Source organism: Aythya ferina (assembly GCF_964211825.1).
Source record: "Aythya ferina genome assembly, chromosome: Z".
Lineage (NCBI taxonomy): Eukaryota > Metazoa > Chordata > Aves > Anseriformes > Anatidae > Aythya > Aythya ferina.
The window spans coordinates 12,345,073-12,369,257 of record NC_140299.1 but is presented as its reverse complement, the minus strand read 5'-3'; the positions used below and the strand labels follow the sequence as shown (position 1 = coordinate 12,369,257).

Genomic DNA, 24,185 nt, shown 5'->3' with positions numbered 1-24,185 from the left:
TGCCTGTAATACATAAGTACCTTCAGAGGGTGAATACAGAATTATTTTCATTGTATCTCACAATACAAGAACATAGACTCATCCAATAACCCAAGCAGACAGCAAGTTTAAAGCAAAGTGACAGAATTAACTTTTTTTTCCTAAAAAGCAGAATTATGCAGGCCATATTACAGAGAACAAAAAGTAAATTGCTTCCAAATAAACAACTAGACATAACGACAGAAGAAAAACCTGCTGAGGGCTACTAAAAACAAAGATGCAGATATAAAGTTATCTCAGGAAATCCCTAAATTTCAGATCTTAATTTCAGTACTTAATGTTTTCTTTGCCTCAGCCTTTAGTAGTAAGACCAGTTGTTCTCCTGGTAACCAGCCCCTTGAGCTGGAAGATAAGGATGGGGAGCAGAATGAAGCCTCCATAATCCAAGAGGAAATGGTTAGTGACCTGTTACACCACTTAGATACGCATGGGTACTGAGTGAGCCAGCAGAAGTGCTCACCAAGCCACTTTCCATCATTTATCAGCAGTCCTGGCTATTCAGCGAGATCCCAGCTGACTGAAGTCTAGCAAATATGATGCCCATTGACAAGAATGGCCAGAAGGAGGACCTAGGGAACTACAGGCCTGTGAGTCTGTCCTTGGTGCTGGGGAAGGATACAGAGCAGATCATCTTGAGCGCCATCTCACGGCACACACAGGACAACCAGCACAGGATTAAGCCCAGTCAGCTTTTTGTGAAAAGCAAGTCTTGCTCAACAGCCTTGGCCTCCTTCTATGACAAGGTGATGCACTCAGTGAATGAGGGAAAGGCTGTGGATTTTGTCTGTTGAGACTTTAGTAAAGCTTTTGACACTGTTTTATACAGCATTGTCCTGGAGAAACTGGCTGCTCATGGCTTAGATGTCTGTATGCTTTGCTAGGTAAAAAATTGTCTGGGTGGCCAGGCCCAAGGAGTAGTGGTGAATGGAGCTAAATCCATCTGGGGGTCACAAGTGGTGTCCCCCAGTGCTTAGTACTGGGGCCAATTCTCTTCACTACTTTTATCTATGATCTGGACAAGGGGATCAAGTGCACCCTCAGTAAGTTTGCAGATGACACGAAGTTTGGTGGGAGTGCTGATGTACTTGAGGATAGGAAGGGTCTACAGAGGGACCTTGATAGTCTGGATTGATGGGCCAACACCAGCTGTATTTGTTCACTGTTTTATTCACTGTTTTTTCCAACCTAAATGATTCTATGGTTCTATGAATTAATGTACCTTGGGAAGTGGTTCATCTACATAAATCCATTCATCTGATCCTGGTTCAATTGGTGGTGCTGTCACAGGAATAGAAGGAACCAAATCTTGAGATGTAACTGGTAAAGGCTTTTTTCCTGGTAATTTTTCTTGAGCAGAACCTTGTATAAGAACATAGAATTAGTACATTCAAATGTATTTTAAGTAAACAAAGATATCTACGCTACGTCTATGCTGAAAATAATGAAACAGATTCAATGTTTCATTGTTAGGCATTTTTCATCAACATATATACTGATCAAACCAGTGATTCCATAGTTGTTATAACATCTCCTTCCAGTTAGGTTGCGTTTTGCAGGATTGATACTTTTCTAAAACCATCACTGTGAGAGAAACAAGAAGATAAAGATTTTGTGTGATTTTACAAAATATTCTTTACCAGGTAAACCAAGGTCAGTGGGTGTTGATATAATTCTGAGGTTCGTTATAACTATCATTATTTCAAGGATTCCCTGCTTAATTAAAGCACAGTTGTAAGCAGTTATGGTTTCCATGTGAGACTTGGGAAAGAATAATGTGGTGCAAGACACATATAGACTATCTTCTAAAAATCCTCAAGATATGAAAGTGGTTATTCAAAAGTCTGCCAATTCTGTTTTATTTGATACATATTTTCCCTTGGGTATTTTTTTTTCCCTTTTTATTTTTAAATGATTCTGTCCTTTGGGGTGATTAAGAGGAAACATGCAATAAGATGCACCAAAAGAAATGTTAATAACACTGCAAGTTATTCATATTTTTAAGCTGCTGATGATATTATGCCACATGGTAAAGATGCTAGCCGTAATACTTTAACTCAGAAGAAAGGACTGACTTTAGTAATCCGTTACCTCAGTGAATTTAAATATACCCAATTGACAGTTTATTTTAAACATATTAAAACCTTTTCTCAAATTACCTTTGCAACTATGTAAAATCAGTCTCTGTGAAACAGGGTAGCAGAAAAATTCAGAGTTCCAGGGCAGTTATCACTAACTCATAAATCTCCAAAGTCTTGCAGGGACAGTGAAAATTGGTAGTGTTTCCATATATTTGTATATATTAATCATTAGTATTAATTATAAAGAACAAAGTCTTTTTAATTAAATGTAAAAAGTAGGAACAAAATAACTTACTTCTATTCTGGTTTTTGGCAATTTCTCCCATTAGAATTTCCTTTACTGCTTTGCACACAAGACTTTCTTCTGTCTCTGCATTGACTTTCACTAGAATATTCTGATGGACTGAAAACCAGTTCTCTAATTTTGGCCATGTGTCTAGAAAGCCTGAAATTCTACAAAAATCATATTAAAATTTTTTAAATCTAACTACTGAAATAACTGCAGGAAAAGAAAACATTTTCCCAAAACTAATAAACAAAAGAAAGATCACAACATCTAATCCAATACTAAAGGAAATTCAGCAAATACTTTTTGAAAATATTTAAATGTCCATCCACATCAACCCTTCATTTTCAGCATCAGAAAATTTTCAAGTTATCTAGTTTTATATATTTGTTACTCTTTCTTGTCACAATGTAAGCATATGTTTTCTTCTATCACAACAAAAAACAATAATAATCAATAATCTAGTAGTCTAAAATAGTAGTATCATACATTTAGACAAAAAACTTGGTGTTCTTGATTTTGCTCTCTATGCAAAATAAAACAAATAGTAATTGTATAAAACACACAAAACTAATTTATTCTTTATTACTGTAAAAGCAGAAGATACCATTTCAAAAATTCTGTAACTCAAGCCATTTCACTCAAGGGCAATCACATTATATATGACATTTCTCTGATGTATGTATGCATACATAGATATGTAAGTATATGTATGTATGGTTCAGTCAATATATATCTGGAAAGGAAATTCTCCTTATAAAAATACCTTGGAAAAGCAAAACATATGAATTCTTATCTTTTAGGATTATTTGTGTCATGCCAAGAATCCACTAGCTCTTTAAGCTCCACATCAGATAAACTCATAAGTAAAATCCTAACATGAGGCATATCAGTACAATCATGGATCACATATGAAGTTCAGATTAATTACATGCCTAAAAATATGGTTCAAGTAACTTTTTTGTACTTCAAGCAACATACCTATGTAGCACCTGGTCCCTTACTAAGTCAATCTTCTCTTCAAGGATTTCAGCATCTGAATTTTGATTGTTGTCCTTCTGTTCCATTTGAGATGACTTTGATTTATGTGCTGTGTGGAAAACAGCATATATGAACATATGTTGAAAAAGGTAATTATACAAGTAGTGGTTGGCCTCAAATAAGATAATTATTAAAAGAAAGATTTTAGCTTTCCTTCATTTTACAGTTCTTCATCTAAAAACTGGGTGCCAGCTTCCTAAAAGAAAAGAAGGGTCAGATCTGAGTAAGGACCTGGAGTCAGTGCCTTCCCTTCTTTTCTGTTTAAATGCAGTCCATGATAATGCTAATATTTCCTGATGGATACTTTGCAGTCATAGAAATCTCCAGTTGTAGAGATGGGATAGTCTCATGGACAGACTACTTCAGGCTTAACTATTCTTACAGTTAGAAGCTGTTTTCCCAGTCTAATCTGAATCTTCCTTGAAGTAACTACTCCTTTCCACAACAGCAATAGACAGATAAACTATTGCACCTGAGGACAAGGTATCCTCTTTCTCCAAGTCTTCTCGAGATTAAAAAACACTTTAATCAACTAATTTGACACTTTTAAAAAAAACTTTATGATGTTTTTTATTGTTCCTAGGACTCTTTCTATCTACACACGACATCTTAAGAAATAAATTATTTTGGGATTATTGAGACTATATCATGTATTATCAAATTTTCAAAGTGTTTTGGCACACAAGGTCTTAAAATTAACACAAATGTTAAGTGCCTATACATTTATCTTGACTGCATTGTTAGCAAAACCTCTAACAATTTTGCCTCATTCTCATCCCACCTCTCCTTTCTTTTCTTTAACAAAAGTTAAATGCTGTTAAATTCAAGCCAAGTGCTATGAAACTGCTGCAGTAAAAACAATAAAGAATCTCCCTACAATTTGGACAATACAGGATGTACTTGTGAAAAGAACTCATGTTTTGCCAAGATGAATAAGAGCAATGAAAAGTATGTGGCTTGGAATTGAAACAGCCCTCAAAAGGCCTTTGATGCCTTTGTCATTTCTGGTCAAAATCACCTACTTACAGGTGTTCACTGACTAACTAACATATGACAAATGGAGTGTTCAATAGGGAATGAATGTTGGCACATCCCAGAGAAAGAAAGTTAGCTCATCCCTTTGTCTCTTTCCAAATGTGTCTCTTGGAGAAAAATACTATTTACACATACTCATTTAGAATGAGTCATATTTCTGCATTTGACGTAAGTTGTGTTTTTCTCAACTGCTGTTTTATGTGATAGCTAACACTAGCCACTGCACTACATCAGCTCTAGTGAGATTTCAGAACAAATAAAACCAAGCATATATACATGTACTTGCACACTTCTAATGTGCTTTTGACTGAAACACATATAAGTGATACTGTGAGATATAAAGAAATTGTGCAATAATGCTATTTCGCTCCAATGAACACGATGTAAGGGTAAACCTGATAAATATAAGCTAAATTTATAAAGTCATGTACTTCTAGACAATAAACAGAGAACAGCCAAAGTTAGAAAAGGACTTACATATGGAGAGGAAAACTGACAGGAAATGATAAAAAATGTAATTTCATAATTATCTGAAAAATTAAAAATAATATATAATTTTGTATCCTAATTGCACTAATCAAATTGCCATTACATTGCAAAGTATTCAAAATTTAGTAGTTTCAATATTATAACAACCTTTATATTCCCCTTAAATCAGAATCTGCTTGTCATTTAACTTTGTAAAGGGTGGTTGGAAACTTACACTTCAAGCTAGCCATACGTTTCAGTACTGTCGTGTCTGAAATATCCAATAATACTGAAACATCAAATGCAGGTAAGGAAACAGGAGGCTTGTTAGGGGCTCTGGGATCTGTAACAAGGGAGAGCTTTCCAGGGTTCATATCTTCTGCTTCTGCTTCATCTGGATCAACCCCTATATATGCTTTTTCAAAAAGCTTTGCCTGATTAATTGTCATTGGAAATCCATCCAGAATCCATCCCATCTCCGGCGGTGTTTGGCTATGGGCAAATAAAGAATCAGGATTATACAGTGAATTGACAGCATAATATTAACACCTAAAGAACAGCTTGTCCTAGCAGTCTTTCATTCCGAATTCAGTGTATGCAATACCCTCATGAACACAGAATATGACTACTATATTTGTGAAACAACGGATTTTATACCAGGAAATTAGGTCAAGTATAGCTAAAAGTGATAAACAAAACAACGTCTGAGCAGAGTCCCACAAGGCTCAGTACTAGGGCCAGTTCTCTTTAATATCTTTATCAATGATCTGGATGAGGGGATCGAGTGCACCCTCAGGAAGTTTGCAGACGACACCAAGATAGGTGCGTGTGTCAATCTGTTCGAGGGTAGGAAAGCTCTGCAGGAAGATCTGGATAGGCTGCACCGATGGGCTGAGGTCAACTGTACGAAGTTCAACAAGGCCAAGTGCTGGGTCCTGCACCTGGGGCAGAACAACCCCAAGCAGAGCTACAGGCTGGGAGAGGAGTGGTTGGAAAGCTGCCTGGCAGAGAAGGACCTGGGAGTATTGGTTGATAGTTGGCTGAATATGAGCCAGCAGTGTGCTCAGGTGGCCAAGAAGGCCAACAGCATCCTGGCTTGTATAAGAAGCAGTGTGACCAGCAGGGCTAGGGAAGTGATTGTCCCCCTGTACTCAGCTCTGGTGAGGCCGCACCTTGAGTACTGTGTTCAGTTTTGGGGCCCTCACTACAAGAAGGACATGGAGGTGCTTGAGAGAGTCCAGAGAAGGGCAACGAAGCTGGTGAGGGGTCTGGAGAACAAGTCTTACGAGGGAGCTGGGATTGTTCAGCCTGGAGAAAAGGAGGCTCAGGGGCAACCGTATTGCTCTCTACAGGTAGCTTAAAGAAGGCTGTAGTGAGGTGGGGGTTGGTCTGTTCTCCCACGTGCCTGGTGACAGGATGAGGGAGAATAGTCCAGAGTTGCTCCTGGGGAGGTTTAGGTTGGATTTTAGGAAGAACGTCTTTGCGGAAAGGGTTATTAGGCATTGGAATGGGCTGCCCAGGGAAGTGGTTCAGTCACCATCCCTGGAGGTCTTTAAAAGACGTTTAGATGTAGAGCTCAGTGATATGGTTTAGTGGAGGACTGGTTAGTGTTAGGTCAGAGGTTGGACTCGGTGATCTTGGGGGTCTCTTCCAAAATAGATGGTTTTGTGATTCTGTGATCTGTCCTGAAGTTTTCAAGAACAACTTCTATACAAACTATTATCAGAGATGTAATTTCACTGTTTTCTTGAGGTGCTAACTTTTGCACTAAAGAAATAAATAGTAAAATCTGTTTCATAACATAAAGTTCCAATGGGAGTAATACAACTTACATGATATTCATATGAGAACTGAAGTGCTAATTGCTTATCAGGAGAGTAGACAATTTTCTGTCATGTAAGAACATAAAAAAATAAGTAACTTAACTGCCAAAGTATGAATGTTTGGATTATGTATTTCACATAAAAGCTAGAAGAAAAAACACTAGAACATTGTGAATAATTTCCAACTGATAAACAAAATACAGACATTAGTTATATTTAATGTCTATGTGATAGATGATTATTTTTTTACTTGCTGTCAGTGGTGCACAATAATGTCTGTGTAATTTAGGGCTAGATTCTACTGCTTTAAAATGAGGATTAACTAACTGCACTAATTAGCTCCACTTTCCCAGCAGAATACTCTAACGTTCCAGTAATGCACGGAATAAAGAGAAATGGCTGACTATGGCTCTACAAACTGGATAATTACACTCTCTATAACTGAGGAAAAAAGCTACACAATTTCATACTTAATAGCTTCCAACAGGATGGCAACTAGTAATTCATCAGGAATACTTTTTCCTTTCTTCAACAATTTCTGTGATGCAGCACCAAGCTGGGCACGTACAGATAGCTGTGGAAGAGTGCAGTTAGAAGAACATGTAAGATTCAAGTGCTCAGAATGCCCATGACACTGACAGTTAAAAAGAACTATTCAACTTTACATAGATTCTACTTTACATACTTTACTTCTATGTTCTCCATATATTTATTTACATTTATTGTGTTATTTATTAATCTTTATTGTGCTATTTATTTATATTTAATGTTTATTTTATTATCTATGTTTATTATCTATTTAGGAGAAATAGTTTAAAATTATGTAAAAAGACCTAATATAACTGAAATATCACTGAACAACATTACATCCATGAAAATGCCAGACAGAAATGAGGTTGAGAAATAAAGGATAATGAAAGCCAAAAGATTAAAAAATCAAGTGTACAAGTTATTCTGATTTAACTGTGCAATAATTCTGACTCGTGTCCAAGGTCACTCTGGTTTTCTCTACTCTAAATCCATTGATGATTTCATTTCTGATAGCCTGAAAGTAGCCTCAAACTGAAGTTTCCTATAGCAGCATTTAATTTTTTTAGTTCTATAGGAACCTTCCTAGTTTTTGAAGTACTCTTCAGCTCAACCAGTAAAGTCAAATAGATCACTGGAGAATTAAGTATTTATGAAAATAAAGAAAAGAAACCTTATCATGGGATGAATTATCTGCTTAGCACCATCAAGATAAGGAATACATTTCTGCTAACTCAGAAATGAAGAGGAAGTACCATATCTTACATAAATGTGAAATTTAACATTTCTGTAAAATTCTAGCTGCATGTACAACTCTACCCAACATACACAGGAATAGATTTTTATAAGATGTCTTTCTAAATTTCATACAGAAAATGCTTGCAGTAAGGTGAACAAATAAATGCAGGATGATGAAATGGTGTCACCATTCTGTAGTTTAATAAGATTTTAACTAAGGTATCTTTATATAGTAGCAGATAAAATCAAACTACAAACCTTGGACAGGTCACTCTGGCTGTTGTCTGGTTCAGTTTCTTGACTAGATGAATCATTTTTGATAGGACAATTACCTAAAATAGGTACATTATAAAGTTTGACAGTTTTACTTCTATAATATTTCTTACTGCAGATAAATAATAAAAGGTATGTGAAATCATCAGAAACATAGAATCATTGCATAATTCAGGTTGGAAGCAACCTCCAGAGGTCACATCGTTCAACTTTATGGTTAAAGCATCATCAGCTGAAAGGTCAGACCAGGTTGCTCAGGTTTTTACTTTGTCTCGAAAACATCCAATGATGGAGACTACCTCTCCATACAAACTGTTTCAATATATTCATGGAGAAAAGATATTTTCTTGTGTCTGGTGGAAAAGGGAAAGAAGAAGGATTTTTACAGATATCTCCACAGCAAAATGAAGACTACGGAAAACATGATCCACCTGCTGAAAGAGACTTTCAAAATGCTGAGGTACTTAAAGCCTTCTCTCTCTCAGCCTTTAACAGTAAAACTTGTTTTCAGGAATCCCAGTCCCCTGAGATTAGCAGGAACGTCTGCAGCAAGGAGTACTGCCCAGTGTAGAAGGTCAGGTGCAAGACCGTTTAAGGAACACGAATGTGTGTGTAAGTCCATAGGACCTGATGAAATGAATCCAGGGGTCCTGACGAAACTGGAGGACAAAGATGCTAATTTTATATATGGGCCACTTGTTGGATAAGGAATTGGCTAGTTGGCTGCACTAAAAGAGTTGTGGTCAATGTCTCAATGTCCATGTGAAGACCAGTGATGAGTGGTGTTCCTGAGGGGTCAGTATTGGGACTAGTATTATTTAACATCTTTGTCAGAGTGATTGAGTGCACTCTCATCAGGTCTTCAGATGACACAAATCTTTGTGGTGCAGTCAACACGCTGGAGGGAAGAGATACCATCCAGAGGGACCTGGACAGGCTGGAGAGGTGAGCCTGCACAGACCTCATGGAGTTCAGCAAGGCCAAGTGCAAAGTCCTGCATCTGGACTGGAGCAATCCAAAGCACAAACGCAGGCTGGGAGGAGAATGCATGGAGAGCAGGTCCAAGGAGAAGGACCTGGGGGTCCTGGTTGATGAGAAGCTCAACATGAGATGCCAATGTGCACTTGCAGTCTAGAAAGCCAACCATATCCCAGGCTGCATCAAAAGAAACATGGCCAGCACATTGAGGGAGGTGGTTGAGGGAGGTGATTCTCCCCCTCTATTCTCCTTTTGTGAGACCCCACCTAGAGTGCTACTTTCAGATCCCCTACACAAGAAGGACACGGATGTATTCGTACAAGTCCAGAGGAAGGCCATGAAGATGATCAAAGGGCTGGAGAACCTCTTGTACAAAGACAGGCTGAGAGAGATAGGGTTATTTAGCCTAGAGAGAAGAAGGCTCAGGGAGACATTACAGTGGCCTTCCAGTACTTAAAGGGGACCTACAGGAAAGCTGGAGAGGGGTTCTTTGTCAGGGAGTGGAGTGATAGGACAAGGGGTAATTGTTTTAAACTAAAAGATGTTTTGTTTAGATTAGATAGAAGGAAGCAATCCTTTCCTGAGGGTGGTGAGGTACTGGAACAGGTTGCCCAGTGAAGCTGGGGATGCCCTATCCCTGTAAACATTCAAAGCCAGGTTGACCAGGGCTTTGGGAACTTGATCTAGTGAAAAGTATTCCTGCCCATGCCAGGGTAGTTGGAACTAGATGATCTTTAAGGTCCTTTCCAAACTAAACCGCTCTATGATTCTGTATCTCAAGTGGTCGAGGTTGCCATTCAGAGGGACCTTGATGGGCTGGAGAAAAGGGCTGTCAACAATCTCATGAAGTTCAGAAAAGGGAAATGCAAAGTCCTGTACATGTATATGGGAAGAAAAGTCTTGTGCATCAGTTTAAACTGGGGGTCAACTGTCTTGAAAGCAGCTGTGCAGAGAAGAAGCCTTGGAAGGCAACAAGCTGACTGTGAGTCAGCCATGTACACTTGCAGCAAAGAAGGCTGACAGCATCCTAGACTGTGTTAAAAATGTTGCCATTAGGTCAAAGGCAGTGGTACTTGAGCTCTACTCAGCCCTGGTTAGGCTGTATCTGGAATGCTGTGCCCAGTACAAGAATGACCTGGATATACTGGAGGAGGTCAAGCAAAATGCCATAAGAATTATTAAGGTCCCAGAATATCTGACGTACAAGGAGAGTCTGAGAAAGCTGGGATTGTTCAGCCTGGGGAGAGAAGGCCTGAGGAGAATCTTGTCAATGCTCATAAATACCTGATGAGGGGAAGTAAAGACCAAGTCAGAAACTTCTCAGTGATGCCAAATAAAAGAACACAAACTGAAACACAAGAAATTCCATTTAAACAATAAAATCTTAACACTAAAGGTTATGGAACATAGGAACATGTTGCTCAGTGAGGTTGTGGAGTTTACTTCCTTAGAGATGTTCAAAACCCAACTGGACACGGTCATGGACAACCTGCAATAGTGACCCTGCTTTAAGGAGAAACACTGGACTATGTGACTTCCAGAGGTCCCTTCCACGCTCAACACCTTCCTTTGGAAGTTGTTTTTAAGACGAAGCTCTCATCCTGGACTTTGTCTGTGGTACATCACAGTTGTGTAACAACCACATCAGCACTCTGTATTCTATCTCTGATTCTGACCCTGATACACATCTGTGGTCTTGAGTGTCTGATTTGACTCAAGACTTATTTTCATCAGCAGACTTATCACCAGACTAAGGTTCACACTGTCTCTGGACCTGGTCCTGACCCTGACTATAGTCAATATCCTCACTTTTTGTTGGCAAAGTGTTGGCCCTGCCTAACTTATTATTGTCTTAATCTCCTAGCTCACCCTCCCTTGTGGAGCAGCCTGCACTTGCTGCTTTCAGACACTACAAATGTGTGGAAACAGTAACTTCGTAATAGAAACTATGGTGAAAACTCAGACATGGATAACAGAAAGGCTAACTGCATTTAAATCTAATAAGATAAGAGTTAAATTACAATAAATTATAATTAAATAATATATATACACACATACACACCTTCGGTTTCATTGATAAATGTTTCTGTTAGAACTTCCAGTAGTGATGATTTTGACATGTTCATCTGGACCTTGTATCAATTAAGAAAAGAAATTATGAGAAAGGAAACTACACATTACAGAAAACCAAACCTGTGAATTGAATATGTCTTGAAGTCTTCTAAGTCAAAACTTAGAACTAAGTAAGAAATTGAAACAATATGCTTTTTTTCCTTATACGTGTCACTCTCTTTTCCCTGTCATACCCAAAATGAAAATTAATAAAAATGCTTACCTCATTTTGTTTCACGGAACTCTCTGCTTCCTGTGAAATTAAGCTGTGTTCACTTTTCATTTCATTTTTAAGAAAAGCTTGGATGGCCTCCTGAACCAGAGTATCAATAGATAGTACCTGAATATTGCAAACTAATATAAGAAAAAATAAGATAGTTTTACAGTTTGAGCTGATCACACATAGACACAGACCACTATTGAAATTAAATTAATTCTGAGAAGACATGCAAAAGCCTAGTACATGCAAAGCAACGTATAGTTCCTTTTGTTTGGGCTTTTGATGTAAGTTGTTACCACTGTCTTTGCTCTGTGACCACTATACAGCATATAACCACAATCATACAGATGTCTGCTAGTCTCTTCCATAGAAAAAATCCTCAGAGAATTCAAAATCATTTTTAAATTCTCAAGAAATGCAGAAGTAATACTACTTTATGAAAGTTCATGTGTTTTTATCTTATTTTGGAAGATAATGAATGAATGACTTGCAAGGATCTCCTAGAAAATATGGATGCACGGGTGTTTCAAGGATAAGTAACACAAGGATTTGCCCAAACAAATGTCATTCTAAGAGTTGGATTTAAAAACAATTAAGTATTTTAAAGAAATTTAAGCTAAAAAAAAAAAAAAATCTACCTTTTTCAAGAAACTTTACACAGGTAGTTTTTCCACTAAAAAGTTTTCCCAAAATGCATCCCTTAATAGGAAAAGAAGGAAATACAGGTAATGAAGATTTGGGTTTTGGAGGATAGAAGATCTCCATCAGTCTACGAAGCACATGACCCAATATGTTATTATTATGAGGAGGTTTGTTTTCACTGTTATCTTCACTTGGACACCATTCCCCTGTCATACTCTGTATAAATGACAAATTATGAGACAATTTGTCAATATGCCTTGTCTTTCATCTTTCTATATATGCCATTACATAAACAAATATACAATAACCAAATCTGAACAGTACTTAAAAATAAAATATTTTTAGAATAGAGCCTTGTTAAAATCAATAACTGTCATTATCTCTAACCATTTATTAATATTCACTAATAATTAGCTGAGAGACAAGTACTCCTACAATCATTTTTACAGATTGCTAGATTCATTTTTTAAATCCCAAAAACATGAAAAGTCATTTCACCAATATGACAGAATGAATCAGTAGCATATTTGTGAAATATTATCCTACCATTCAGCGTTCTAAAAAATGGGCAACATTATTGCCCAGTATCACAATGAGATCTTTGAAAATTCAGAAAAAGATTTCAAATACAGTTATCTGCCTAATATGCAGTCAATAGACAAAAAAACACCTGCCAAACCCTAATACTCCCCACTCCCACACCCCCGATGAATTACATTAATCAGAAAAGAAAGGAAATACTGAGTAGAAAATTCCATTTAATCTGCACTGAGATTAATATAAATTTATCAGTGGTATGAGTTACAAGCATACAGCTTAATGAGGCTGTCTCTTACTGACAATTGCACTGGGAGAAAGATGAGAATGGAAGGATATAGTCAGAAGAACTGAATATATTTTTTGCTGCTGTATTATTGCATCTTATAAGGCTAGGAAAGTAACAATGAAGTACATGTGAAGTTTATGCTATAATAAGCTAAAAGAGGACATTCTCGTATGCAGGATAATACTAGTCTTATTTCACTTATTATTTAACTGGAGGGTAATAAACAGCTGTCTGGAAGATATGTGGACTAGTAATATTTCCAATTAGATTTTGGCTTGTCATCTTATTTGGGGTTCACACTAAAGGGCTGTAAGGCACAGTCAAAAGTTTCAGTAAGGAAATTTCAACACAGAAAAAAATGAGGGAAAATAATGTTCACAATGAGGGTGGTTAAGCACAAGAGTAGGTTGCACAGAGAGCCTGTGGAATTTCCATCCTTGGAAATATTTGAAAGCTGACCAGCCAAGGCACTGAGCAACCTTATCTGATTTAGAAGTTGAACCTGCTTTGAGCAAAGAGGTTAAACTAAATGATGACCATATCCCTTCCAATGTAAACTATTGTATCATTCTATAAATTAAATATTTAATTACATCACCTAGTTTCATTCAAAGTTCTACTGAAATACAATGTTTTAAATTCATGTTCTAGGTTGGTTTTGTTTTTGTTTTGTTTTGTTTTTCCTGACTTTACTATTTACTTTAGGGCTGGAGCACCTCTCCTATGAAGGAAGGCTGAGAGAGCTGGGAATGTTCAGCCTGGACAAGAGAAGGCTCTGGAGACTCCTTACTGAGGCCTTTCAGTACTCAAAGGGGTCTTATCAAAAGGAAGTAGAAGGGCTCTTTACTCAGGTACATAAATATAGGACAAGAGAAGTCTTAAAAGAGGATAGATTTAGATTAGACATTAGGAAGCAGATCTTCACTGTAAGGGTAGTGAGGCACTGGAATGGATTGCCCAGAGAAGCTGTGGATGCCCATCCCTGGAGGTGCTAAAGACCATGTTGGATGGGGCCCTGGGCAACCTGATTTACTGGGTGGCATCCCTGCCTATGGCAGGGGGGTTGGAGTTACATGATCTCTAAGGATCCTTCCAACCCATGCCATTCTATGATTTATGATTCTATTATAAATTATATATTGCCATAGCATACTTTCTAGTAACAGAACTAGATCAGCGTTGACTTTGAACATATATGCATTAGATAAAATAACACCATATAATTTATTATTACTATAAATGAAAATGTGACTTTTTAACCAGTAAAAACAACAAAAAATATTTTTGAGTTGCAAAATATCCACTCTCTGACCTATCCCAGAGAATGTATTTTTTAATATGTAGTGGAAAAGATATGCTTAAAAAAATAAAATCCTTGTTCTATCTGAATCATTCTCCTTTAAAATTGTGAGAAAAGATGTTATCAACTATTTTAAATTCTATCAAACCTGTAGAAAAAATTAATTCCAAATGGAATGGGTTTCTTATTTGAAGTAATCACCTTTCAAATTTCTTGTCTTTTTCTTTCCAATCTAAAAGATTGCTAGATTGAATTTGTCTTTGTTAAAGTAGCTTACATGTTAGAAACAAGGCTTCAGGTATCAGGCCAGAGTTATATGACTGCCAGTCAACACCCTCAATGATAACTGCAAATTATTTGATAGTTTGGACAGTGCCTACTGTTATGTTTAGTTTGGGGGATTTTATTAACTTATGAAGTGATTAGCCACAACTGATCATGTGATAGTTTCCAAATATTTTCAAGCTCAGTCTAATATAGAATGTACAACATACTGATAGTGCTTTATTTTGTTCTTTTCTTTTATCACATGTTTCTTTTAGTCAGCATTCTTAATATAAACTTATTGTTTTTGAGAGATGCCAAGTTGCCTGTGCCACGCTTTTTCCTCTGTGATGAAGAAAATCAGCATAAATTTTACCAGAATGCCCTGCCAATACACTTTTGTTTAGATGAAATACTCTGAAGGAATTAACTGTTCACTTAGGTTTTCAGGTGACATAAGTATGTATTGGTGTCAACAATTTTACACAAGTTATGTTGTATCAGCTTTTGATGAACACTCATTCAGTAAGGCATAAGACTGGAAAAAAAATGTGAATGTGCATTTGAAACAGGTTGGTAGTGAGAAAAATGCTTTAAATTAAATGTTTAAATGTTCACTTTCTTCAGTGCCCCTATATCGAAAGAAGACTACTGAGACTCTGTAATACAAAAAATATTGACTAAAAAAGTTCATTTTTCATTAATGTTCCCCAGTAACTTTTTCCTCCCTATCTGTCCTGTATGTCCTCCCTTTTGATCTTCAGTATTTGCTTTTTTTTTTTCCACCTAAAGAGAATGATCGTGAATTTCATTACATGGGTGGATATGGCCTGAACAAGGAACTTACAAATAAATTAATCAGAAAAGCACATATTAAGATTGAAAACAAAATAAACTGAACTGCAAGACCTTCCCCACAAATTCTTAAAAAGTATTTAGACTCGTTGTACCAATTTGTTCAGGAGGTGGGTAAAAGCACATGTATATTATGGTTATAATTTCCCAGCCAGTCAAAGACAGGCTACTTATAATGATTTTGACATATTATAGTTAAACAGAATATTTGAAAATACTGATGTGTTTTTACCCCCAAAGAAAATCATCAGTTACATTTTAATTTGGAAAATATTGTACAATACTTTTTAATTATAACAGGGCGACATTCATTCTTCACCTTTCACTTCTGAAATTACATATTGCATCCTAAAGTTGAGGAAAAGTTTTAAGGTACCTTGTATCCTAACAGAAGGTTAACAAAAACATCAGCCATTTATAACAATGTTTTAAAATGTTCCCATATGAAAATAAATAGATCACCCAAACCAATAAATCTTGTTAGAAAGCTTTCATTCAAAATTGCTAGAATTGCTCTTTTGTAACAGACCCTACTTCTTTTCACTTGCTTTTGCTGTCTACTTCCTCTTGAATTTTTAAATAAGGTAGCATTAACCATACTTTCACATTCCAGTTAACTAAAATTCATTGCATTCCAATTTACTTGTTGGTTCTATGAACTCAGGAGAGAAATATAATCAATGTTATAATAAGCATGAAATTATAACTGTGTTTTCAAATTGTATCAGCTGCCCAATGCTACAAACATAAAATATAGCCATGTATTTCATACAGAATCTGATGTAACACAAAGAAAATGCATATCAAATTCTGATATCAGAAACTACTGAAAGAACAAAATGTAACATCACAACAAGATGTTTATGATTATGTACAATCAGGATGTATTATATTCCATTACGTCTTATCAGTTTGATATACCTTATATTCACCATAATCTTTTTCATCTAACAGATTCATTTTATTCAGTTCTACAAGTTGTTCTGGGCTCGGTTCATTTGGCAAAGGGTGAATTGAGGCTTGTTCATATATTGGTTTTCCATTAAAAAAAAATTCCTTCCAATCACGCATCAGTTTCAATGGAATTTTGCTGCAGTAGAAAACAAACAAACAAACAAAAAAAATGGAATGAGTTCCAAGCCAAAAATTAAGAGTTAGATGTTTGAAAATAGTGGACCCAAATTTACAAGAATTACAATCATGAAATAGGGATATGCTAGACTTGGTATGGTTTATAATGTTTTCTGTAATTACTATAGCTTGTTAGGAAGAAACCATAAAAATAGTCACTGTGTGTGGTTACTTGTACATGTATGACATCAGTAGGTCCTTGTAGGTTTCAGTATCTTTGTAAGTGATTCATCATACAGTATTTGTCTGGCAGAGATGTGTGGTAACAGTTTTGCTGCAACTCTATTTCCCTGCTTCAAAATACTCTTCTCATTTGTGGCATATGGCCTCCCCTCACCAAAAATCAATACAATTTTTCCAGATTTTCCTGGAATCTAAAATTCATTCAGAATTTTATAAGTAATTAAACTCTTTTTTTTTTTTTTTCCCCTTTCATTCAGAAAGGAACAATATTCTTACGGAACAAGATAAACTGCATATAAGTACCAAGTTATTAAGCAATTATAGTTATTGCTAAAATATAAATAGGACTCTGACATGCATGGGTGCTAAACAAACTGTATAAAAACAGCTTAAATTTGGCATATACTCAAAATGTTCTAGGATTACATCCATCTGGAGCTTTTTTTTGTTATTATTTGTTTATTAATGCTTGTAGATGAGGGCTATAACATTAAGGAAGCTACATGCATGATTCAAAAATAATTGAATACATACTGTATGCACCCTTTTCAATGAAGTGCACAGAAACACTGACAAAACCTATAGGTAGTGGCAGTAATGAAGATAAATTCTTAATATGCATATTTTGCAAAGGTATTTCAGATATCTGTACATATTGTTCATTACTCAGTAAAAGCAAACATGACACTGTCTTACTGTGGAATAAACTGTATTAGACAAGGAAATCATAACTAAACTGTGTCGAGAATGACTATTTTATCCAGTACCCACTGGGCCAAAATCTATATGATTTCCCTGAAATATAGACATACATATTTCATATGTATATGGCTTAATTATTTAGCCTACAACTACATAAAAAGGTAAGGAAGTTTTTGGCATACTTTCTAATCATGCAAGCCCCCCCCCCCCAGTCTAATCACTGAATACTAATGAGAGAACAACAGAGAATCCAAAGCCCTGCTCTGTGGTTTTGGAAACACTACTACATCACAGGCATGTGGAGATTGCTGCCTTTTTAAGACATTCTCAGAAGCCCAGTGGAATTGTGGCGTGTCAGATTAGGGAATCACAGCATGTAGGACCCAGACTTTGGACCAAGTTGCAATTTTCAGAACTGTCCAGGCAGGTTGATATATATTAGGAAATTCATCCTCTCTATATTACTGTTGGGAAACATTCAGCTAGTGGAGCAACCTACTGTGAGATGAGTAGCATTCAGTTTTTAACTTTTAAATGAAGGAATTTCTTCATATAAAACAGAAGTCAGTATTTCTACAAGCTGTAGAACTAGTGAATCCTTGTTTTCTAAGGATTCAAGTTGGTTGAGTTTTCAAGGAATTACACTAAGGCTTTAGCACTATTTCACCTTGTGTTACATATCAGTGAATACTCACATGAAAGGAATATCATAATTTTCTTATGTAAAGTAATTCAAGCTGTCCTGTAAGATACATGAGGATCCACATAAGACATTACTGGTGCTTAAAGCAGAACGAATCATTAAGCCTAACAACTACCTAACACCTGTTAGTTTTGCCTGACAGCTAACATACTCACTTGTTTGTCAGTATTCGATACTCTCCTACTTTTGTTGACAAGTCAATGATTTGGTCGATCACTTCCCAACATATAGAATAATGCTTTTTATAACGAGCCTGGGCTCTTCCAACAGCATTTTTCTCATGACGTTCTCTTTCTTTGATAGTTTGTTCTTCACAATCAATTTTTTCTTGTTTTGCAAGAGCCTAGAATTTTGTTTTGAAAAGTACATCTGAGATTGCAAACCAAATTAAACTGCAGAAGTGCACTATCCTGGACTAAGAAAATTAACTTACTCATTTAAACCAATAAATGAAAACAGTCACACCAGAGCTGGAAAGACATTGAACACGGACACATACAAAAATCTAAAAACTTCTATTCATTCTATAAGTCCAGTTTGTTTGCTTTTTAACTGCTAAAATATAACAAAAAAAAAAAAAAAAAAAAAAAAAAGGAGAAATATATCACTTATTTCATGAAAAACAAATTAAGAATGTACTCAGTGCTTGGAGGGCAGGGAAACATGAAATGATGTTGTCTGTTCTTCCTAAGGAACAATGCAGATGCTTAGTTTCACTGAAAACTATGATGGAATACTCATTTACAGTATGTGACTAGCGATTTAATTCATCAGATTCTGATATACAAATAATTTGAGATTATTGATGCTGTTTGACCTTTGCAAAGGATTTCTGGTCATTGTAGAGATGTATCAGCAGTTCCTGTGACCGTGTGCTCCTTTTTGCCAAGAGTGTTCTTACAGAAGCACAGCAATCAATAGCTATGGCTGCTGATTATATAGGAGTTCAGATTTAGAGCTGTTAACTATTTTTGGCAGGAGCAAAGTAACATTCCTACTGTTACATTACGGCCTGCTGTGGGTGTAACACTTGGCAATTTCTCACAGGATTATGAATTCTTTTAATTTATTAATCTCCTCCAAGATTCAAGGTAGAAATAATGCATGCATGACTGAAATTCCTTATTACGGCATTTTTCAAAAATGGGTGTTAGCTTATTACACCTAAAGGACATGAAAAACATAATTCTTAAGGCAAGTTTTTCTGTAACTCTTCTGTCATTTTGTCTCTACAAGACTGTCTTTTGACCTCAGCATAGAGAGGTTTCCTTAAAAAGTGAAAATTATTTTGTAAGAAAAGAACAAAATGAGACTTTAAGTTGCTCAGTTATGTCCATTATTAACTGAGCTGCAACTTTAAAGGTATTTAAAAATGATATATTCATCATTGGATCACCCTAGAAAAAGCCTAAATTCTAACAGTTGACAATACAAATTCCACAGATAAGTACTAGAACTGCTACAATGACTCGGGGAGTAAATAATCACTTACTGCCTCACTATCAAGAGCTTTCTGGAACTCTTTCAGTCGTCTATCTTCATACTGTTTTTCCCTGTAAATTCTGTTTTGCCTTAACACTTCTTTCTCATGTCGAACATGCATGAGTTGAACAGCAATCCTCCGCTCCTGCTGAGATTGTCTCATTAGTCTGTAAATAAGTTGCTCCTCTCGGTAAGCCTCCTAAAATGTATGTACATATAAAAATTAGCATTAAGAACAGCTTATAAATTATTTCATAGACAACACATCAGTGTCTTATATGGGAAATATGAATGGAGTTATATAACATTTACTTGCTAATTTGATACACACGTCCAGAACACTTCTATTCATGAATACTACCTTTGTTAAACATACAAGAACTGTAGAACTATATAAATTAATTCTAAATATGTCTTAACAGAGATACTGAGTAAAAAATACATTTGTTCAGAATAACTCGATTTTAACTTGGATAAAGCCTGTGTGCAATGCATATTTCAAATAATTGCTTCTGAATGTAAAGATATATCCCTTCTTTGAATTACATTGGTCGTTATTTCCCTTATCTGTCCTTGTTCTCTACCAGTCCCCATTCTCAGCCATGCTCCACTGAACCCTTTGAATAAGTCTATTTTTCTACAGTTTTGAACTTCATCCTTTTTTCTCAGGATTCAGGTAAATAACACCTCCATTTAGGAGACTGGGAATAGAGGAAAGCATTCCAACCAGAGGGAAATACAAGACTTCTAGGTAACAGTTTCAGCATTCTCACTATGACAAAGCATCATGCAAAAAATACTTTACTCAATATTATAAAAAAATCATTCTGAACCATTGCTTGAAGCATGGTGAGAGCATACTGACAGTTTGCAGGCTGTGGACCGGTACTTCTCAAAGTTCTTGACAGAACATACTAATATCTTCCCACTACTGTACTTCTTTTCTGTGCTTTGTATCTAAAGCTTAACCTAACCTAAAGTTTTATCCCACAGCCTTCACAGTCCAGAACTATTTCTGAGTTCTAATCAAACGCATCAACTTGCCTTTCAAGCCCTATTGCCAAATATCACTCCTAAATAAGAATATTAGAGGAAATTTCAGATTCCCTGGACTTTTGATTCAGATGCAGAAAAACTGCTATAAAATATAGGTTCAGATTTAAGGACATAAATTTGGAATTGATCTGAAGAGTTCAAATTAATTTTCCTAAGAACAGAGAAATAGGGTAAAACCAGTTAATAGCATAATAAAAAAAAAAAAAAAAAAAAAAAAGTATCACCTCTTCTATTTTCTTTTAATGTGGTTTATTTTTCATCAGCTTTCTGTGACAGAGAGAGGGCAGAACACACTATATAAATTCACCTCTAAATGAAAATTCAAACTTTATTAAGTATAATCATGCCATTATGAAAGAAATACCAGATTCTACAAAGAAGTCTAGATCATAGATTAGCAGTCTACAAATACCTGGAGGGAAGGGATACCATCCACAGGGACCTGGACAAGCTGGAGAGGTGGGCCTGTGTGAACCCCATGAAGTTCAGCAAGGCCAAGTGTAAGGTCCTGCGTTTGGGCTGGGGCAATCCCAAGCACAAATACAGGCTGGGCAGAGAACGCATTGAGAGAGCCCTGAGGAGACTAATAACTATTTAGCTATTTAAATAACTTATTTAACTATTTGAATTTCAATAACAATAACAATAACCTTCAAATAAATTGAAATCTTTGATGGTGATATTACAGAGAAGCCAGTATTTTTCAACAAAAGCTCATTCCATATTTTTAGGTTCTGTTTTCTTTGCAACTGGTAGAAAAACTACATTCCAATTAAATACTGGTGACTTGAAAAGACCAAGCTGATACAAAAGTCCCTCAAAGTTTTGTTTATTTCAGCCAAAATGTGCTTTTTCCTGGCACAGTATCTCATCACAGTGTATTATAGTTTTAACAGCAAAGAAACTATCATGTGGTCATCTCAGGCTTTAATCCCAGAGGGCTTTACCCGCACGCAAGATCATCTCCCTACAAAGCTTATCACTAAATGAGGATCTGATTTGTAGTGTACTCTTTGTACATTATGTTTCTCTGTGCAGAATTATCATCACACATGCAACTCTAAAATGGAAAACGATGCAATATTAACAATTTTAGATGCACTTTGTATTTTCATATTCATCCTACATGTCATTTGATACACTTTGGGTAATAAAATTATCCAATAGCGCTGCCTTTTGAAGAGCAAATCTGTTCAGATGTCTTCTGTATTTATTAAAACAATGCAATAAAAGAAGGCATGTAACTTTCTGATAGCTTTTTAAATTCCACAGAGAGAAAATCTAAACACCGTTTAAAAATAATGAGTACTTAGAACAAATAATTTGTTGAAACAGTGCAGATCAAAGATTCAATTGGGATGAAACTATGTTACTGTCAAACACTTTTATTTTCTGCCTGTGAAAATCTGACTGGCATCACCACATGCTCCGCACAAAGGAGTGCCATGTAATTTTAAAGTACTTTTACTCCCAGACTCAGACTTGTACTACAGTTTGCAGTGTGCCAAGATTCAAAAATTGGAACAAGGTTCTTTTAGTAGACATTTATAGATATGGTCATGAAACACATTAATGCATTCTGAAAACATAAAATTAATTTGATTCTAGATGATCCTATGGCCTGTCTTCAAGTTTTATGTAGTACAAGCATAAAGCCTAATGACTACAGGAAAGCCATGATTTCTGCTTGCAAATCCTTTTTAGTTCCATCTCTAATGCAGAGAGATACTAATTTTCAACTACTTTATATAATGTTTTCAATCCTAAATATATATTTATATATACTTATTTCATAGTTCCTTAAATCAAGCAATATGTAATTTCTCAACTCATAGAATTCCAACCAATAACTTCTTCCCCTGATAATTCAAAACAGAAGTGGCACTAAATAGATTCTTTTATCTGGTCAGGCTGTTGTTTTGGTCAACTGATCATTTGTCTTTCCTTCTAATCCTTGTAGTCCCTTTATTGTCCCTACACCGAAGATTATTTATTTCCTGGGAAGTTAGAGATATTATTGTTACTTTTGCCTTGCTTTGGAGCCCCACTGGAGACAGTCTGATTAGAAGAACATTATCGGCAATTCCTCCATCTCAAACTGGCAAGGTTTGTTCTGTGACTGCAGGTGGACCAGCCATCTGACCTGGATAGCCCTGGCTGGCTTTGTTGGCTTAGGGCTGCTGTCTCTACCAAACACCCCAGTAATGGCTGCTGATACCATACAGCCATCAGCTGATAGCCATGGCTATTGGAACCATTGGTCCAGGCTACTGGAGTATACTGGGGCTGTAACTGCTGATGGAAGTTTTTTAATTACAGAGATTTAAGACAGCTGGATGGCAAAACTTCTTCACAATCTATGCATATCAACAAGATTATAAAGAATCACTTTGAGTGAGAGCTCAAATACAGCATGCGTGGATGTACAGACTCTTAGTCTAAGCCACGAGAGATATCCTTACTTCCCCACAGAATACTGATCTGGGAGAAATATTGAGAAGTCATCTAATTTCTAAATGTCTACCCCAATAAATTTACATTTTCCTTAACAACTTCAAAAATCTCTCCAGACAATATATGCCAGTGCTTTAAAAAATATATATAATTAATACTTTTTCTTTTAAGAGGAGCCATGCATATTCAGTGCTGTTATTATGAAATACCTGGGGAGACAGGCTCAGCTACAGTGGGTTCAATCTACTTGATCTAAGCTAAGAACTCTAAATGCAATAATACTAAAATATAAGATAACTAGAAATTACAGAAAAACGCCACAAAGGTGTGTTTGATACCATCATTTTTTACAGAGAAGATGTGTGAAGTCAACAATCTAAGAGCTGCTTTTTAAAAAAAGTGTCTGAGGAGGAACCTGAAAAGCCTTATGCTTTCTAGACAAAAGTCAAATAGAATAACCTGCAACAACCATTTTTGGACAAAAGAGACATCCTCCCAAGACACACTTTCTATTCCATAACACTTCAAAAATCAAAGCTCTGCAAAATAAGTATTTTGCTTCTTCATACTACCCTGCACAACCATTTTAAAATTAATCCAGTCTAAATATAGTTGCAAATACAGGTTTTCAACTGTCACATTTGCTGATTTTTAAGTACTACCATCTTCAGACCCAGAATGCATTTTGATAGTTTAAAGGTCACCTTTTTTTTCATTCTTTTTGGGGAAAATAGCAGGCAGGCCTTCAACTGGTTTTTAATCACCTAAGCCCTGCTGCTTTCATTTCAGCCTTTATGATTTATAAGGATGAAGTATGACATAAAAGTGGTGAGAAAGAATGCAAAACCTTCCATAATTTTCAAGGAATAACACAGAATCACACAGAAATACAGAATTACAATGCATAAAAGTTATTTTCAGAGATAAAATGTATATACTTCCCTTTCTCCCCTTCAAATTTCATTCAG

At 36.0% G+C, this 24,185-nt stretch overlaps 1 protein-coding gene across 2 annotated transcripts in view; it reads right to left on the bottom strand.

Moving 5' to 3' along the window:
* SPEF2 (sperm flagellar 2) overlaps nt 1–24,185 on the bottom strand; it is a gene marked incomplete at its 5' end in the record, with an annotated part of 66,427 nt that overhangs the window by 28,046 nt on the left and 14,196 nt on the right. For both annotated transcript variants that reach the window (XM_084504685.1, XM_084504686.1), the window contains 12 exons: nt 1,259–1,398; nt 2,413–2,570; nt 3,385–3,493; nt 5,183–5,439; nt 7,241–7,344; nt 8,295–8,368; nt 11,350–11,419; nt 11,623–11,753; nt 12,258–12,477; nt 16,428–16,596; nt 18,381–18,568; nt 19,718–19,906. In XM_084504685.1, the coding sequence (XP_084360811.1) occupies nt 1,259–1,398; nt 2,413–2,570; nt 3,385–3,493; nt 5,183–5,439; nt 7,241–7,344; nt 8,295–8,368; nt 11,350–11,419; nt 11,623–11,753; nt 12,258–12,477; nt 16,428–16,596; nt 18,381–18,568; nt 19,718–19,906 (1,809 nt within the window). The remainder of the gene's footprint in view (nt 1–1,258; nt 1,399–2,412; nt 2,571–3,384; nt 3,494–5,182; nt 5,440–7,240; nt 7,345–8,294; nt 8,369–11,349; nt 11,420–11,622; nt 11,754–12,257; nt 12,478–16,427; nt 16,597–18,380; nt 18,569–19,717; nt 19,907–24,185) is intronic.